Raw genomic sequence first — 19,219 nt, 5'->3', positions numbered from 1 at the left:
AAAGCTTAATTGAAAAGGACTTGCAATATATAACATTTGTAAAACTTTGGTTGATTGTTCAATTACTTCTGTATGTTTCATTTACTCTAACTATAATTCCTTGCCTGTCTCTCAGACCATGTGCCTGTAGTCATCTCATGGAAATTAGAGACCTTACAATGCTTATATTTATAAATTACTGCTTTCCACTAAAATACAATGGTTGATGCTAATGTAGTGAAAGTGGAATATTTGCTGGGTAGGAGGGAAGCACACCTAAGAAGACAGGGGTGTGTGAGAGAAAGAATGAAGGGAAGGAGAAGAAAGACGGTAAATACTAAAGAAGCAGAAGCTGTTCTTAGAAAATCTGTACAAGTTAAAGACTGGAGGGAAAGAACCTCCAAAGTTAGAGTCTATCAGCCGTAGTTTTCTAATTTTCCATTATCAAGTTCAAATGTGAGGGAGTTTGCTAACTTCACCCTCGCTAGGTAAGGAACAGAACAGAGAGGCTATAGAATGTAAAGGCAACATGAAGCCATGGCAGTGACACAGGGAATGCCTCTTCACTGCAGTGCAAAACCCTCACGGGCATAAACTAGCGAGGGTCTACCAACACCGGTTGAGACTCTGGCTCCTAGCAGTATTTTTGATTGCTTTGCATTCCTGATGTTTTATTCTAATATTATGATTGCTCTGCATGGTGTAAATGAATGAAACAAAAAGAGCCTTCTAATAACAATGGGCCAAATGTAGATCTTACTCAGCTTTCACTCAGACAGGATTATTATTGGCATCGTTGAGGGATTTGCCTGAGTCAGGAGTGAGTATGATTTGGCCAGATGACATGTAACACTTTTCACCTTCAAAGCATTATTCAGACATTACTTGATTAACCCCAAGCCTAAATATATCTGCCTGAGAACTTCTAGGCACAGAATAGCATAGAAGTAGGGATATTTCTTGTATGAGGGCACTACCTTAGTAGGTCACAGATATGTGCTGTACCAACTCCTGCTTAGGTTTTCAGTGCTTGACCCCATATTGCAGCTGGAGAGCGTATCATGTATTATATAGCCCTCCAAACAACAGTGTTATTTTGCTCCTGTCAGATCTCTTGCCAGTGTTGATAACCTCCAGCATTTAGAAGTGAGCAGAAAAGATCTTTTCTCTTCTACTCAAGGCAGAATAATGTCCTGCCCAAAATATTCAGGGACCCTGCCCTCATCTCCATCTCATTCACAAGCCATTTAACATCTCCTGCTATCCCTGACAATACCAGGCAGGACCAAGAGCAAGGTGCTCGTTAATAAAAGGCTTCACTCTTTTCATTCATTCATGTTTCCTCTGTTTAGTTAAGCCAGTGATACTGTTGAAAGAATAAAACAAACAAAACCCCTTCCTAATCATAGCCTTTACTCACAGACAAAACTCCCTCCCTCTCTCATTCACTCACTCACTTTAGGCCAATCCGTCCTCTCTCTCTCTCCCCCTCTCTCTGTGTCTCTCTCCTACTCTGAGACAGAGTCAGAACTCTTCTCCCTGACAGCCACAAACATCTACAGCACTTATTGCATTCAGAGGGGGAACCTGCAAACAAAACTTCACAGAAAACTTTTGGTTCTTGTTCCAGAGAATTTGCTGAAGAGAAGGAAAAACAAACAAACAAACAAACAAACCAAACCAGCCCCAAAAAAACTGTGCGTGAAGGGGGAGGAAAAGCAGGGCCTTTTAAAAAGGGAATCACAACAACTTTTGCTGCCAGGATGCCTTTGCTTTGGAAGAGAGGATTTTTGTTGGTGCTTTGCTGGATTATAGTGAGGAGTTCCCCAACCCCAGGATCCGAGGGGCACAGTTCAGTCACTGACTGTCCATCATGTGCCCTTGCCACGCTCTCAAAGGATGTGCCCAGCTCACAGCCTGAGATGGTGGAAGCAGTAAAGAAGCACATACTGAACATGTTGCACTTGAGGGACAGACCTAATATCACCCAGCCGGTGCCCAAGGCAGCACTTTTAAATGCCATCAAAAAACTCCATGTGGGAAAGGTGGGAGAGGATGGTTATGTGGAAATAGAGGATGATGTTGGAAGAAGAGCCGAAATGAATGAAGTTGTGGAGCAAACCTCAGAAATCATCACTTTCGCAGAATCAGGTGAGTGCTTGAAAACCAAATCTGTAAAATATTCGTTCTGACAGAACTGCAATTAACTTCTTTTCTTCTCCTCAGCAATAATGTTTTCTGCAAGGTTGTAGGATGAGACCTGGGGGAAGGGAGAAGGAGGAATGGGATGGGGGGGACAGGACTCTGAAGGAATTGGATTTTTCTGACTTAGACTTGGCTACAGATTACACTTGCTAAGCACAGACAGCCACACAGGGAGGAAGCTCTCTAACCAATCTTGAGCAGAAAGTCAGGCTGCAGCGGGGACCTCCAAACTGTGCCTGTGAAGCCAGGGTACTTGCAGTAAAGTACTGGATTGCAGAGCTGATGGTGAAAGAAAAGGGGTTGAAGCCTTTTAGGGAGTTTATCGGGACAGAAAGTGATCTACAAAGTGCTTGAGAAACAACCCTTTCATGCAAAAATTATAGTGGAAGTTATAAAATGAGATGAAGCAGCTTTGATTTTTGGAAGTGAGAGGTTTTTTTTGTGGGTTGGTTTGTTTTTTGTCATTTTGTTTTTTTTTTTAAATTTAACACAGCATCTTTGGCAATAAAGAGTTGCAGGGACTGTCAGATGACTTCAATAGAACCGGACAAGTTGCTGTAGCTGATCCAATTTGTAATGCAGACTTCTGCATACTGGAAAAAAAGATTCTTTTCCTAAAACTCTCCTGAAAAAAACCCAAAACAACAAACAACAAAAAAACCAAAAACCAACCTTGGTAGGGTATATTTTGAACTCTTTCTCAGTTCTGTTTTCCCTAACTCTTATACAGTAAGAGCTCAGACTGTAGATATTACTAAGTAATGGCTTAAGACTCACATCCACTGCCTATAGGAAACAGTTCTAAAGTTGTACTTTCTGTCTTGTTCCTACATGAATAGGTCCAGAACCCATTTTAATTCAATGTATATGTAGTACATGTATATCTGTTAGTATATGTGAGTATGTTTATACACGCATCAATAGCAGTATCTTGCAATAACTCTATCATCTAACTAACAGCAACTTTTTATGATGCTGTCTAGCCAAAGCATTTTTTCTGTTGCCAAGACGGTTTTAAAAGAATGTCATTGTTTTGTTTGGTACAGCATATGGTAGGCAAAGTATGCAAAGGAACTCCAAGCATTTTTGTTTAAAAGTTTGCTGCAGCAGTATAAACAATTAAGACAACACTCAGAGTTTCCAGTCCTGAAAACCTGTTGACTCAGATGTTCTGTTTGCAGGGAAGCCATGCACTAGAAGTGTGCATGCTTTTAAGAGCAGACGTTCCTGCTGGCTGTCCGATTTCCAGCTGTACAAGGAGCCCTTGCCTTTGGAGCCCTTGTCAATATACACATTATCAGTTCTTTCGGTACGAAACGTCAGGCTTTTCAGTTTCTCCATCCCCTCCACTTCAGAAAGCAGGCAGAAGGTGTCAATGCCAGTGGTCATTAAAAGCAGGGGAAGCTCAATGTTAGTTTAGAAATGAGTTTTTAAAAGCAAGGAAATCTCTAGACTATCTATGAGTTGGATTCCCCACCTGGTTTTCAGCAGCTTGCTCTGAGCACAGTGAAACACATATGGCATGAGCAGTGGTGTCTCTTCACTGTGTGAGTCCCAATCATTTGTAAACACATTATTGTCTCTCCTGAGCTCTGACACAAAGGAATTTGGAATTTGATATATGCCTACTCAGTACGACACCCTCCAACGGCGGCTCCTGAAGCCATTGGCTTTCTGGGTCACGTGAGCAGTGAAAATTGTGCCATTGCCCACACACTGGCCAATAGTCCAGCCACCAATCCCCCCCGCCACAAACTACCCAACACTAACACGTCACTTTGATTTACATAGCAGTGTCCTACTGCTGCTAGCCAAATTAATTTAAGAAGACTTATGCTATGGAGTTGCACAGCTGAAGGACGGGGGCATCCGTTGTGTTCCCATGCCTTTTCTTCTCTGCTGCTGTTCTCCACCTTCATGCTGAGCCCATCCTGGAAGCCAAGGCAGGACGACTGCTCTGGCCCTTCTTCCCATACCTGCTAGGCTTTGATTTGGAAGGAGGGAGGTGCAATTAGCAACCTAGAAACCGAGCTCTAGTGTTTGGGCTTATAACAGAATTGATAACTCCACTCTGTGGAGCAACTTCAGACTGCTAAAACGATAGTCATTCATATTTGTTGTCTCACTAGCAACAGAGGATCTACTACACTTTACAGGTGCCAGTGCTGCAACAACTTAAGTAAACTCTTTCTGGGATCTCTTCCTCTCATATATCAGCCGTATTGTATGTCAAATATTAAAGCAGTGTTATATCTCCCATTGAGGGAAGCGAGGCAAAAAGAAGGCAAGTGACATGTCATAGAGGAAGTATGAGTTAAAAAAGAAGAAATAGAATATAGCCACCTGGACAGTGCCCACTTTTCACTCAGTGGGAACTGGGAAGAGTATGGATAAGTTTAAAACACCAAGCAGGAGAGTAAACGTGTTTCTCTCACAGTCAGGTTAATGTTCTTCCTGCTTTTAATGTGAAACTCACTCTGTCTTGAAAGAGGGCAATAGGAAATCAATGAAAATGAATGGAAACATCTCACATTGTATCAAATAAAGGTCTATGGAAAGAGAAATAAGACTTTAGGTTTTTGTTCCTTTGGGTATGACTTGACATAAACCAGCCATTCCCCCTACCTCTCAGAAGCCACATTTACTACTTGCCTTCATAAAAAAGTAGTATTTCCATCTTTCATCAGCTGTATCCTCAGACATACAATGCAATGGAGTGAATGAACAAACAGTGCCCTGTGCACGTGGCTCTGGCTTGAGACTGCTATTTTCTAAAATAGACCAAAATTCAAACGAGCACAGGCTTCAGACAATTACAGGGGAAGCTAAATGCAGGGAATTTGTCTGAAGCACAGGTGTAGTTATGTCCAGGAAATCAGCGAAATAGTTGGCAGGTAGTTTTCACAGCTAACAAATCCAGGCAGATCTTTGCAAAACTAATGACCGTGAGTATTGGGCAAAAGTTTACGAATGCACCCTACTGTCCTTTGGCACTCTTACAAGTAAAACATGAAAATTATTTTCTACTTGCATATCAAACTAGGATTACTAACCTTGATTAATTCTGCTATGAGGGTAGCTGTGCCAGAGCTCTGTGGATTACTTCAAGGTCTTAAAAATAGACTTTTGAGGAGAGAGTTTTGTGACAAGCAAATCCAACAGGTTCTATAACTGAGATACCCAATGCTCATAAAATATGGTTGGCTCCTAACTCTTTCATTATTTTAAGTAGATAGCTTGTTAGGCAGACCTGGGATTTTGCCAAGTGAATTTGATCCTGGCAACTAAACTACCAATGAAATGGGTTGTTAACATCAGCCCCCAAGGAGGTGATAGGAATTACTGGATGGAAATACTGAAATCCAAAGGCTTATAGTTAGGAGAACTGTCAGGAAAAAAAAAAAAAAAAGAGAAGCCTGACAGTTATTTAGACTGCTTCTACCTTTTTGTATCACTTCATCCTGAATTCAAGGTGAGCTGACTTGATCATGTGATGCCTACTGTCATGTGCAGATACGGGTGTGTACAGACGCCTTTTCCTAGGAGGATGCCTACTCGTATACAGCCAGTCTGGCAGCTCAGGAGGAAAAAAAGGATGGGTCGCTCATGCCCCTTTAAATCATTTCATCAATTTCCTTTTGAAAGCAAATATATTTAATGGTACAGGTATCCGTGCGGAATAAAGAATGGCCACGAGAGGGCACACTCCAAAGGCTTTTTGCTGCACACAAGGCAATCTTCCTGCAAACTCCTATTTTACCTAATTGGATCCTGAAACCCAGAGATCTTTATGCTTATCTGTAGCTTCTCTGAGTGGAGCTCTTGTTTCTCTCTTCTAGTTTATTTAAAAGGCACTGGAGTGGAAGACTGAAAGTAAAATAATGCAGGAAGGAAGCAGGCAAAGGCAAAGGGGAAAAAGATAAATTAATGGATACTAGAAGTTCTGGAAATCTAGAGAGATCAGAAATTATTATTATTATTTTTTACAAGATACTGAGAAATGTGACTGTGAATCATCATCTGAGCTGATTTTCTCACATCTTTTTTTAATGCAGTCTCCTTGGCTTTTAGAAAAGAAGCCTATTTCCCCTTGAATTTTTTTTTCTTTTTTTCTTTTTCTTTTTTTTTTTTTTTTCCTTTGGCATACTCTATCAAAGATTACAAGTTTAGCAAATGAAAGCAAGTTACTTCCAGAAGAAGAAAGCCATTCTGTATTAATCTGTTTCATTGTAACAAAATGTGAGAATTCAGGGGGGTTGGTGGGTTTGAGAAAGCACAGACGAATCTGAGAAGGTGGGAAACAGTTTAGAAAAAGATACCTGAGACAAAGTACTGCATGTGTCCATCTCTGCGTGTAGCCGTGCACACAGTTTTGTATGCAAAAGCAGTCGGGAATATCTGAATATGCTTTTGCCTGCATGTGTGTGTAAGTGCACATATGTCCATATGTACGGGTATGCCAAGGCAGACACACTTAAATTACCCGTGTAGCTGTACCTGCACCATTATAATATGAATAGATCCCTGCAAATATGTACGTGCCTTCTTTGTGCTCTCCTGTGTGCAGGATGCATCTACACTGCATATGTGTAAATGATTCCTGCCGAGGAGTTCTTATTCCTAGATATGTCTGTATGGGTATGAAAAGGCAATCTCATTTAATGCACCAGAGCTTTGCAAGATTGATTTAGGATTGAAGCTTAGTCTACTGGAAGCAATTGGAAGTTCTGTTATTCATTTCGGTGGGCTTGGGATTTGGGCCTTAGTGCAGAGAAATTAAACATTTTAATGAAAACAGACTGGCAGCTTCTGATCCACTTTATTTTAGAATTTAAAACTAATTATTACAAATATGTGCAAAAAAATATTCTCTTTTGTGAAAGATGAAGACTTGGTATTTTTTTTTTATCCTGAAATATGTTATTTGTGCAAGTGATTCTAAACTTTGCTTGAGCTATTTTAGATGTAAATGCAAAAATCAAGTAACAAAAAACTTCAATCAAACAAACACCTTTTTTGTTTCTAAATATTTAAAGCCATGTGGGGGAAGGGCTTTCAATTTGGAAAGAACTCTAGGCTGTGGATGTAAAGTGCTTCTCCCTCCTAACAAAATAGCAGAGGAGAGTCAAGGTTCACCAGAACTGAATTATTTCACATTCTGAATGACCTTGTCAATGCCCCTTTGGGTTAACTTTTCAAGAAAAGGTATTTAAATAAGGTTGCTGCTGCTTTTTCGCCCATGAATGCTTGGGGAATAATTTTTTTTCCCCTTTTTTTGTTGTTGTTGTTGTTGTTCATTTTTTTCGTACAGCAAAAATCTCCTTTTGCTGGCAGCGAAGGATATGTGAACATAAAGATAAGGTGTTTGATATTTGTGTCATATTTGCTCCTCCCTTTGTAAGAGGCAACAGTCAGGCAGTCAGGGAGCAGGAATGAAAGTACGCAACCTGGATGACCAGTCACATATGAAGGGTGATGAATAGTTAGAATAAATCGTTTGCCAGTGATCCATAGGCTGAAATGCATTTACAGAAATGGCCACTGTCTAATCACGGTAATAACACATTTGTAATAATCAGTCTGCCCAGGGGATAATTGCCAGATGATAACAGTGCTAAATTCACTGAATAAATTCTATGCTGTGAACAATTCATCTAAATCTAGTGGTCACTCATTAGTAAACATTTTGAGCAATTATCTCTCAATAACCATGCTCTTCTCTTCACTCTCTTTAGAGGAACCTTTCTAGTAACCTATTTTTTTCTGTCTCCTGGGGAACGGAAATGAGAAGTGAAGAGAAGGATGCTTTTGAATGTAATTACAGATTGGCACGCAGTACAAATTCCCCCAAATCTAAACATAGGCAGTAGTAAAGTTAGCAACTAAAATAGGAAAAAAAAGCTCGCTTTGTATGGAAAAACAGTTCACTTACAGTATAACATAAAAACGGTTCAAAATTAAGCAGCAGCGAAGCATGGAAATTTAAAGTAACAGCACCTTCTTACAGAGCGAGCATTTTTCAAAGGAAAATTTACATACTGTGTATTAAGAGAAATTAAGAATAAGTCACATTATAATGTCAAAAAGGATAATCACTTTCATTATGAAAAAAAAGCCTTAAACATTTAACAGTATATGGTTTTAAAAAATAAAATAATTTTAATTATCTTAGCATTTTACTCAAAAAAAGATCCTCTTAATTGTATAGCATAGACCCTACCTAGTATATGTATATATCTCGAACTAACAGAGCTCGAACAGAGTGAATCCCGCGGCAAATTGCAAATAAATGAGCTTCGACTGCATAGTTAAAGCCAGCGATGCTGAAGGAAGGATCCTTAGCCTCAGAGGAAGAGCTCCTGCCGTGAGCCCAGCACCAGCTACCCCACGCGGGGCTGTCCCCACCAGTCCCCCGCGCCTGGGCCCGTGAGGGCTCTGCCAGCCCCTCCACGCTCTCCTGCGCTGTGGCCGTCCCCAAGGGCTGCTGGGGAGCAGGGACCCAGCACAGAGCCCCTCGCTCAGCCCTGAGCAGCCCTTCCAGAGGTGCAGAGGAGGGTACCTGTGCAGGCGCCCCTCTGCTCCCATGTTCAGGTTTCTCTCCTAAAAAGGTGTGCGAGCACCACTGAAGAGAAAAACAGATAGAAGCAAACTCTCATGCTATATATACCGATGCTACACTTTCTTTCCATTCAGTAACTCCTTCCATTAAACCTTTTACCATATATGCACTACTTCTTAGGGCTTGTATTTTTAACCATTTCTCAGAGCATTCGCTGGTGTCACTCGCACTGCTAGACTGCTCCCTCGGCGTCACAGCCCTCTTCCTGGAAGGGACTTTGCTCGGCAGTAAAGCAGAGAGGTGGCCTCTCCAAGGCTTTGGGAAGGGGAGATGAGGAAAAGCAATCAAAGGGGGCCCAAAGTAATCCCTTGTCTCCTTTTTCATCTGCTTTCTGCTATGATAACAATCCAGGCTGTTGACATTGCCGTTTATATGAGCATGGAAGTGATGAAGGCATTACCACTGTTGGGCTGTGGGTCTTTCCACAGGAGTCAGGCAGGAGGAGCAGGATGATTAGGAATGGAAAAAGACCCTTGTAAATCAGCTGCGGCAGATGAAAAGGCAGGACGAGAGGATAAACAAAGTGTAATTATGGAAGTGATACCATCCCCAACTTGCAGGAAGGTCTCCTTTTTACTTTCAGTTAGATGAATAGTATATATTTCCAAAGCTTTGAACCTGGTCATTAACTCAGACCAGAAAGGAAAGACTGCTAAATCCCTAAGCAATATTTGGACAAAATGAAATACAGTGATTTTTTGTCTCAGAACACTTGAAGAATTTATTTTATTATAGCACCGAACCTTTTGGAAATAAAGATCCTGTTATAAAGTGAATGTGTAATCATAATAGGCCAGATCCAGAGATCGCAATTCAGTTTTAGCACAGGCCAAACTCTGATTTCAAAATGAGCTTGTCTGAGCATAGCGACCTCGTAAAGACTGCAGGATTCATACCATTTGTGCTGTGTGATTGTAACAAACTAGTTGTGAATGTGGAGAGAATTCAGAAAAGCTTCGTTTTTTCCTAATGTGAAAGCATGCTTTTTATCCCCAACTTTGTACCATTCCCAGTCTCCTTCTAAAAAGATCTGTGAAAGGGAACTTTTTTTTTTTTTTTTTTTTTTTTTAAATTGCTATAAAACCTTTTATTAGCTATGCAGGTTTGAGGACTCAGGATTTTGTTTCGTCCAGAAATATTAGGCCCATATAGGCTTCCTGCATCTTTTTCTTTAGAATCTGAATTGACCATTCGTGTGTGAAAATGTAGCTAACCACATCCAGAGAGGCTGTTATTGTAGCTAACAACCTACAGGGAGGCTGTTATCCCTGTATAAGGACATGTCTTATACCACCTTACTCAGTTCCCTCCAGTGAAAAAAAGCAAATACTAGGGACCTTTCACCGTACTATTCTAATATTTTTAGAAATGAGGAAGAATTCAACTTTCACACATACAGGAGCATATGAAAAACATATTAAGAGAGTCCTTGAGGTTCTGTTTCTTTCATGTAGTATCTGTCAAAAAGACTGGTTGCATTGCTACACTTCTGGCCAGTGCATAAGGTAATATGAATATTTACTGTTGGAGATATGTCACTTCGTAACTATTTTCAACTCCCACTAGCATGGAAATAACAGAATGTGAAATCTCATGCATTAGCACTTAAGAGCATTAGGCTATTCTGTAACATAGGGCTGTCTGACTTTTCTGTTCAGATGGGCCATACAGCTTCTTCCCCTTTTGAACCAGGTCTGCACACCCTGGCTGCTTTGTTCAGAGCACATGGCTGTGACAGTTTTCTGTGATCCGCTCATGCACAGGATCCCTCCTAGTGCCAGAACTGCTGTCTGTGCCCAATTTGGTACCTCAGGAACACAGAATAAGTTTTGCACTTCCCAGCAGTATATACCTATTCCACGCACCGGCCTGTGAGCTCTGGGGTGAGAGCAGCTGGGAAGAGGCTGCTGGTGCCTGAACACTTTCTGCAGCTTGGTCTAAACCATCTTTTTTCCCCCAGGGTTTTCTTGGGTAGGGACAGCAAGCAGAAGAGTTTGAATGGAGACTCTTGGAGGCATCAACACACTTCTGGCAGGTGACCTCCCTTCAGGTTTCCCTGAAGCCCAGTTTCCCCTCAGAAAGGGTTTATCAGGACTGTGCCAAGGGAAGGGATAAGCTAAAGTTAGAAGCTTGCTTTCACAGAATTACAGAATCACAGAACTGTCTAGGTTGGAAAAGACCTTGAAGATCATCCAGTCCAACCACCAACCCAACATTGACAGTTCCCAACTCCACCAGATCCCTCAGCACTAAGTCTTCCCTACTCTTCAACCCCTCCAGGGATGGGGACTCCACCTCTGCCCTGGGCAGCCCATTCCAAAGCCCAACAACCCCTTCTGCAAAGAAATGCTTCCTAATAGCCAGTTTAAACCTTCCCTGGTACAATTTGAGGACATTCCCTCTTGTCCTGTCGCTTGTTCTTTGGTTCAAGAGACTCATCCCCCCTCTCTGCACCCTCCTTTCAGGGAGCTGTAGAGGGTGATGAGGTCTCCCCTCAGCCTCCTCTTCTCCAGACTAAACCCCCCCAGTTCCCTCAGCCGCTCCCATCAGACCTGTGCTCCAGACCCTGCACCAGCTTCGTTGCCCTTCTCTGGACATGCTCGAGCTTTAGAGGAGAGAGTTGAGGGAATGAAGTCACGGGCTGGTTTGCTGGTCCTCACAAGCCTTAGAATTATCCGTTATCGTGGAGAACACCCTTTATAGCATCCCTACATACAAGGCAACCAGCCTTTTTGGACCAGACTTCCTTCAGACTCAAGGGATGTCATTGTACATCTCACGCTCTGAAACCCAGGCAGGAGTGGGACTAATGCCTATCACCTGCCCTCTGCTCCAACGCAGCTAGCAGCTTTGCCAGTTTCATTACCTGGATGGAAAAAAATAGTGTTAGCTGGTAAGAGCTGACAAATGAACATTCAGTCATTCTTGAATGCATCTTATTTAAAAAATAATAGAAAACCACTAACTCCACCATGCCTCACAGAACTGGTGAACTTGCTCTTTCTTTTCTATAAGCCCCTTACTTTTCTAAGGCAGAGTCCCACTGGTTCATGTGGTTCCCTGAGAAATTAATGTAACTCACTTTGGAGACTGGCATCAGCAACGTCAGTGAGAAGCAGTTAACACAAACCATGTGTTTCCCTATCTCAGTGACAGTTAAAGTCTACAGTTTCACACTCTCACTTAGAGGGAAAACAAAAACAAAACGCTGTGCCCTTTGGCCACTGTAATTCAGAAACGTCTGTCTCTTTGACCTGGGAATGCCACCAGGGAAAGCTGAATGTGTCAGTGCCAGGACTTCACAGAGAAGGAAAGCAACAGGTAGCTCAAAGTGCAGCACAGCCTGCCTACAGACTTGAGAAACCAGGCACTCTTGAGTTTGCAAGTGAATACAGGATAGATGTCACTTGTGATTTTGCCCCACTCTGTCTCACTCGAGAACAGGGGAGCAGGGAGATGGTCAGGGAGCCCGTACTAGTGGAGTTCAGTGGCAGTGGGAAACAAGGAGGAGAGCCTTGCTGCCATGAGAGCAATTTTTCCTGTACACGTCCAACCACTCTAGTTTGTATCACCACTTGACCTTTTTAGGGTTCTGACGAGCAGAACCACTGCACAGAGAATTGGGACAACAACCGCGGGTAGCACAAGAATAATATCAATGACATACTGGTAATTATGAATACCGTTTCTGTCTCACTAAGGTCAGGTATCTGTACATTTCACATCTGTGACCCCAGTCCATTCTGGCTTCCATGCTGAGAAAGAACAAAAGATGCCAACATGGCTTTTTCTTTTGTCAAGAAAATAGAAAAGCACCTCTCTTAAAAAAAATAATACCACCACCACCCCCCAGCTAATTCATTCTCTCTTAACTTTTTCATGCTCTAGTGATCAAATCATTAAACAGCCCTTATTATTCATTCCAACTTCTGCCAGGGATATGAGCTCTGTATCAGAGAAACACCCCCTCACCATCATAATCATCATCATGACATCTCAGCAAGTTGATACAATTATGCCAGAGAACCATCCCCATAATTATACAGTTCTTTAGCTCACTTCTCAGTGTATTCACCATTACTATAATCACAGCGAGTACAGTGTGTTAAATTAAGAACAGGATTTACAGCTAACATCTCACAGGATGAAGAGACTGCCTGCTGCAATTCTGCAACTCTTTGCAATATAACTCTGCAAACCTCTCAAAGCCAAGGCTCATTATTTTAGTATTTCTTTGTTTTTGAAACAATTGACATTTACAACTCATTTTAAGATGCATATGAAGAATGGCATTTTACAGAGGGAGAAAGGGCAGACCTCGTTCCCATGTAATTTCCAAAGAATTGGCAGGTCTGGAATTCACTTCCTAACTTCAGTTATTAGACACAGATCTGTATGCTTATGGTACATACAGTATGTACGTATGGACTGTTGTTACAAAAGCATTTTTGCCTTTCAACTAACAGCGATCACAAAGACAGTTTAAGCAAATGAACTCTTAGCTACTGATGCTTACTTGCCATGAGATGCTTTACATGCTTTACAAATGGCTATATCATTACTATAACAAAATACTTGGGTTAAAATACGACACTGGAAAACAACAGGCAAAGATATGCTTTTCTAAAGAGAGAATTTTCACAAAAGACTAAGGGGGGATGAGGTGAAGGAAGGTGAGAAGAGAAGAAACATAAAAATTTAAAGAACCAAGTAGAAAACCTAGAGAACTTCATGCCTGTGGTGACAGTAATAGAATTCTCTTTAACAGAATGCAAGCAGACATACTAACAAGTTCTTCCTGTCTATTTCCATTTACCAAATCAGGCACAGCCAAGAAAATGTTGCACTTTGAGATTTCCAAGGAAGGCAGTGAATTATCAGTGGTGGAACATGCTGAAGTGTGGCTCTTCCTGAAGGTCTCCAAGGCCAACCGGAGCAGGACAAAAGTCACCATCCGCCTGTTTCAACAGCAGCGACAGCCAAAAGGCAACTCTGAAGGAGAAGAAGATATGGAGGATGGGGGGCTGAAAGGTGAAAAGAGTGAGACTTTGATTTCAGAAAAGGCAGTGGACACCCGTAAGAGCACTTGGCACATCTTTCCTGTCTCCAGCAGCGTCCAAAGACTCCTGGACCAAGGCAAGAGCTCTCTGGATGTGCGGATTGCCTGTGACCTGTGCCAAGAGACTGGAGCCAGCCTGGTGCTACTGGGCAAGAAGAAGAAAAAGGAAGATGATGGTGAAGGGAAAGAAAAGGAAGCTGGAGAATTCACAGGAGAAGAGGAGAAAGAGCAATCGCATCGGCCCTTCCTGATGATGCTTGCCCGTCACTCAGAGGACCGCCAGCACAGGCGGCGGAGACGAGGCCTGGAGTGTGATGGCAAAGTCAACATCTGCTGCAAGAAGCAGTTCTTTGTCAGCTTCAAGGACATAGGATGGAGTGACTGGATCATTGCACCTACAGGTTATCATGCCAACTACTGCGAAGGAGAGTGCCCTAGCCATATAGCAGGCACATCTGGTTCATCGTTATCTTTCCACTCCACCGTCATCAACCATTACCGCATGCGGGGCCATAGCCCCTTTGCCAACCTCAAGTCATGTTGTGTGCCCACCAAGCTGCGGCCCATGTCCATGCTCTACTACGACGATGGCCAGAACATCATTAAGAAAGACATACAGAATATGATTGTGGAGGAGTGTGGCTGTTCATAGACACATGTGTGCGCAAGACCCTTCTCATTCAGTTGAGAAGAAAATGTATCAAAAGCCCAAGAAGAGGAAAGACCAGACATGGTATAACCTTTTTTTGAATGAAAACATCATTGGAAATAAAAGCAAAAACAAAAGAGAGAGAGAAAAGTGTTTAAAAAAAAAAAAAAAAAAGACTTATGGAGGATCAGAAAAGACTGCAGCTATAAAAAGGAAGAAAGTTTCATGGACCCGGGCTTGAATGAGATACGTCTGAATGGCGGTATGGGTTGGGGATTTCCCCTTCCTTTCAGTATGCTCCTTATCTTATTACATAGTATACTAAACATTAGTTATTACTAGGGGAGTTATGTTCCCTCCCTTAGTTACCCATCAGTTCAAGCCGTGGTAGCAGCTCATCTAACCTGCAGCAATTTGGACTAAGTCCAAAATGTCATTGAAATTCCTTGAAAAGCCATGTGTATGAACACTACATTCACTGGCACTTTCCCCCAGAATTTACCGAGGAACTGAGTAGGTGTGTAGTGTTTGTGTGTATATGTATATGGCTATGTATTTATATACATATCTCTATACATACAGGCACTATACACATACATATACTTAACATTGGTAAAGGGACAATATTGTGCAGGTGTATACACCTTCATCTTCTGCACTACATTTACAAAAAAAAAAAAAAAAAGAAAGAAAAAAGGAAAAAAGAAAAATGAAGAAAAAACATAATTAAAAAAAGAACAAATGAAAGAATAAAAGTTACATTTTGTAAAGGTGCTTACAACGTTAGAACTATGCAACCTAGTTGGTTTGAAACTGTTTACCTGCAAGAGAAAGAAAAAAAAAAAAACAAAACAGAAAGACTTTTTTTTAAATGGAAGTAACTTGTTTTAAAAAAAATTCTTCAGTGAGAGATACTTGAAAGGAACATGTTTGTCCAGTTACTGGAGCCAAACATTTCTATATTTTGTAAAAAAAAAATTTTTAATCGTTTACTATTTGCACTACAATGGTGTCTGACCTGTCTAATCCTTATTTAACAAATATTTGCAAGGGAGGGTGGTTGGGTGTGGGAGGGGTTGAGAGCTGCACTTATTGTGAGCTATACAAGAACTGCTACAGCACACAAAATAGCTATTTTTATTATTATAATAATTATTATTATTTTGTACCTTAAAATGAATAGACACATACACCAAAGACATTTGTGCGAGCCTCTAAAAAGTCTGTGGTTGGTACCATTCACCTGTAATAAGTTAGGGTTTGAATTAAGGGTCAGTGGGTTGATTACATTCAGGCTAGAATATCTGTTAACCAGTTAAATAGTGCCCTCAACAGAAAATTGCCATTTGAAGTACACCCAGAAAAGCCCTGGGATTTGGATCCAAGGTGCTCGGATCTGAGGTCCATCTAAGCATAATTGTACTCTTTTGCATGTACAACACTAAGACTTGTCCCTGGTGCACAGCAGCTGTGCATTGTTGGGAAACAACTTTATACAAGGGATATACATATATATATATATGTATATATTTCTGTATGTATATATGTATGTATACACAAGGTATAAGCACTTCTGGCTTCACTTTAATGTTCTTAAAACAATGAATGTTTGTGTGCAAAGCACAGTGCGTTAAAAGATTGTTTGTTTGTGGCTACCGAGTGGGAGGCTACACGTTCAAAATGGCATTTGTGTGAGAGAAACCTAAAGTGCTGGTGTACACTTAGAAAGTCTTGATGTAAAATTGCAAGCAGCTTTGGGCCTGTCCACTGCCGCCCCTGCAAATATACATAAAATGGCAGTTGTGGTAGGATTTCTGTTTGAAATGCAGTCTTCGGCAAAAGACTGGCTCCTCAACCACCACCCTCTAGCATGGCAACTCTCAATGGGTTTGCGCGTTACCTGTAAGACCTAATTTTCAGTGTCAACACCTAACCTGAAGGGTCCAACCCGTAGGGCATAGGTAGATAGTTTTTTTTAAAAAGAATTCTATCGCTGTCATATTTAAAAGAATGTTAAAGTTCCAACATTTGTCTTTGGGTAGGGGGAGAAACCTTTAGGCCCTGTTTACACTGAGTTTGATAACCCTGAGCCTGAAGCTTCAGTCTCTCACAGGTTTGCAGGACCAAGCCCCTGTTAGCTGCCTTCTGATGGGGCAGGCTTCAAAACGCCTCTCACAGAAAGAAGCACTAATGTGGCTCCCCACCTTGCTGAGAGCACAGTATGTCAAAAAATGTAAAAAAAAATAAAAAAAAAAAAGAAAAAAGAAAAAAAGAAAGAAAAAAAGATAGCACAATTTAACCCAGTCACATTGGCTAGGGATAGTGTGTTAGCACCTTCATGGTGAGAACCATGTTTAAACAGTGTAATCAGGGCCTTCATTTTTTGTCAGCCAAAACTGTTTGTGTGTGTGTGTGTGTGTGTGTGTGTGCGTGCGTGTGCGTGGGTGTTCTCTGTGTGTGCATACATATGTACGCATGGGCGCATGTCTGTATTTGTACGTATCAATAGAGATTTAAAAAAAAAAAAAAAAGAAAAAAAGAAAAAAAAAAGAAAAGGAAAAAAAAAACCCTTTCCTCTGTTGAATAGATATCAACATACATGCTTATAGCTAAGTTTTCTATCTAATTTATTCCACAGTATTTAGATTGCATAGTACAGCTAATGGGTTATACATTTATGTACTTTTTATACAATGCATTTTTTTACAGACTTGTTTGCAATTTGCAAAAAAAAAAAAAAAAAATTAAAAAAATTAAAACAATTGGGTAAACACTAAATTTGTCACTAAAGTATTCTGTAAAATATCAAGGCTTTCTGACTTAAATTATTTGCAGAAGTTTGTTGTTTTTTTTGTGTTTTCTTCCTGGGGAAAGGGAGGGATACCAAATGCTAGTATGAAAATTAAAAAAATAATAAAAATAAAAGATGCACAACTAATTTATCTTTATAACTTAAACAAACCAAGTTCCTGACCCTGCTTCTTTTGAAGCAAGTGGCAGAATTACTGCTGTTTTTTCTAGAAGTAGAACCAGGTTCTGGAAGAGCAGGAGCAGGGACATAGTCTGTGAGAGTTGTCGAGGAGAGTAGCTTTTATTTCACTGGGTTTTAGACTTGGCCTTAAAATTGGATGCACATTGTCCCAGAACCTTTCCTCATGCCAGTAGGCTCTTTGATGCCTACTGGTCTCCTCACGAGAGTAGTAAAACTACTTACATGAGTAAAGGTAAGCCAGGGTGAATCACAGGTTCCTTTTGCTGTGGGCAATGTTCAAGGGAGAGAAAGGATTTGAATGAATGGCAACATATCCAACATTATTTAATTAAATTATTTAAACCAGGCTGCTTGCATCATGGTGGATCTCTGAACGTAGTGGCAGGTGAGATTGGCTCACGTTGATAAAAACTGTTCTCAAATGTGATTAGTTAGAGAGCATTGGAGACCTGAAATCCCAGCACCTTCCCTTAAATGACAATGGCAAAACTCCCATTTGGCTGCAAGCAGAGTAGGTTTAGGCTCTGCCAAAGCAGAAATAGCCTTTAAAAAGAAGTCTGATGCTGAGTTTGATACGACCATTTATGCGGTGAATGGGGACTGGCCCTGGAAAACATGAAACTAGCCTGAGACAACTTCCAAGTGAGTAAAGAAAATAGGATTTTAGATGTGGTGAGCATATTTCATGATGGATACACCAAAACCAGAAGAAGGTTTTCAAATCAAGAAGGAACTGTTCCTAAGCCCTGCTTTTTAGCTTTCATTTGTGTGTGTGTATACTAGTCACAAATTTTAAAGGTTTTCTCCCTCCGATCTCTAGATTCAGTCATGGGGTTTTGATTTGTGGTCAGAGTTATTTAAAGTAGGGGAAATGAAAAACTATATGATAAAATAAAATAAGAAATCGGGATGTTAATCAAGACTGACTGATTCCAGCAAAACACCCAATCCCCGATAATTTGATTTAATTAAATCTGCATGTACTTAAAATAGCATTAGAAATTGTTACCATATTTAAACAGTTGTTCAGGGGCATGCGGTCTCAAAAATTACTTCTCCTTTCAGGTATGACTATACCAAAAAAAGAGGCTTTTAACTACTAACACATTCCTTTCCATATAACCTACTTCCTGCTTATATTGAAAATGTATTTTCAGTATACATCTAATCACAGAAATGTATTTGTTTAGTACCTCCACAATCTTCTTGCTTCACAGTTGACCACATTTAGTTGTCTTTCACCCTCTCCATGTCAGATGCTCACTGGATAAAAGGCCTAAGAAACTGGCAGAAGTGCACGTTAAGTTGTTTCTTTGGGAGGGCTGAATGTATTTGTATTCTTGGGGTTTAGCGAAAGGAAATGCTTACAGATGCTTATAATTATCCTGCACTCATGTCGCAGCAGAATATGATCGAGGGCCCAAAACTGTAGAACCGAATAAAATGGGAGTTTTGTCATTGACTTCAACAGAAACAGTCTCTTACCAAATCATTTTTTTTTTTTTTTTTTTTTTTTTTTTGTAGTTACTTAAGATTTAAGCCATCAAGTTCATTTAACTGTGACACCACAAGGCCATGTAGAGGCTAGCAGCAATATCTCTGAGGCAGAGAAGTTCAGGCATCTGTAAAGTCTATGTGCAAAATGAAAATTTTTATGGATTATAGATACTCGTGTGGAATAGTGCCTTACTCTGTAAGCAATGCTGTTGATTTCAG

General features: G+C 40.8%; 1 protein-coding gene across 1 annotated transcript; it reads left to right on the top strand.

Annotated features, from left to right (window-relative positions):
• Positions 1-1,450: 1,450 nt before the first annotated feature.
• INHBA (inhibin subunit beta A) lies at positions 1,451-17,097 on the top strand. The gene is made up of 2 exons (XM_026843980.1): positions 1,451-2,130; positions 13,628-17,097. Exons 1-2 carry the CDS (start codon positions 1,743-1,745, stop codon positions 14,512-14,514), a joined length of 1,275 nt encoding a protein of 424 aa, XP_026699781.1. The 5' UTR covers positions 1,451-1,742; the 3' UTR covers positions 14,515-17,097.
• Positions 17,098-19,219: the final 2,122 nt, after the last annotated feature.

This window comes from Athene cunicularia (genome assembly GCF_003259725.1).
Source record: "Athene cunicularia isolate RWA chromosome 2 unlocalized genomic scaffold, athCun1 chr2_part2, whole genome shotgun sequence".
In the NCBI taxonomy this organism is placed as follows: domain Eukaryota; kingdom Metazoa; phylum Chordata; class Aves; order Strigiformes; family Strigidae; genus Athene; species Athene cunicularia.
Note: the sequence above shows the minus strand (reverse complement) of the source record. Positions and strands in the feature narration are given on the sequence as shown.

Bases quoted from the DNA above. Each gene is read 5' to 3' on its own strand.
- INHBA (XM_026843980.1), top strand. From the start codon at position 1,743: ATGCCTTTGCTTTGGAAGAGAGGATTTTTGTTGGTGCTTTGCTGGATT. The intron at 2,131-13,627 runs GTGAGTGCTTGA...TTACCAAATCAG, and splicing joins CATCACTTTCGCAGAATCAG to GCACAGCCAAGAAAATGTTG.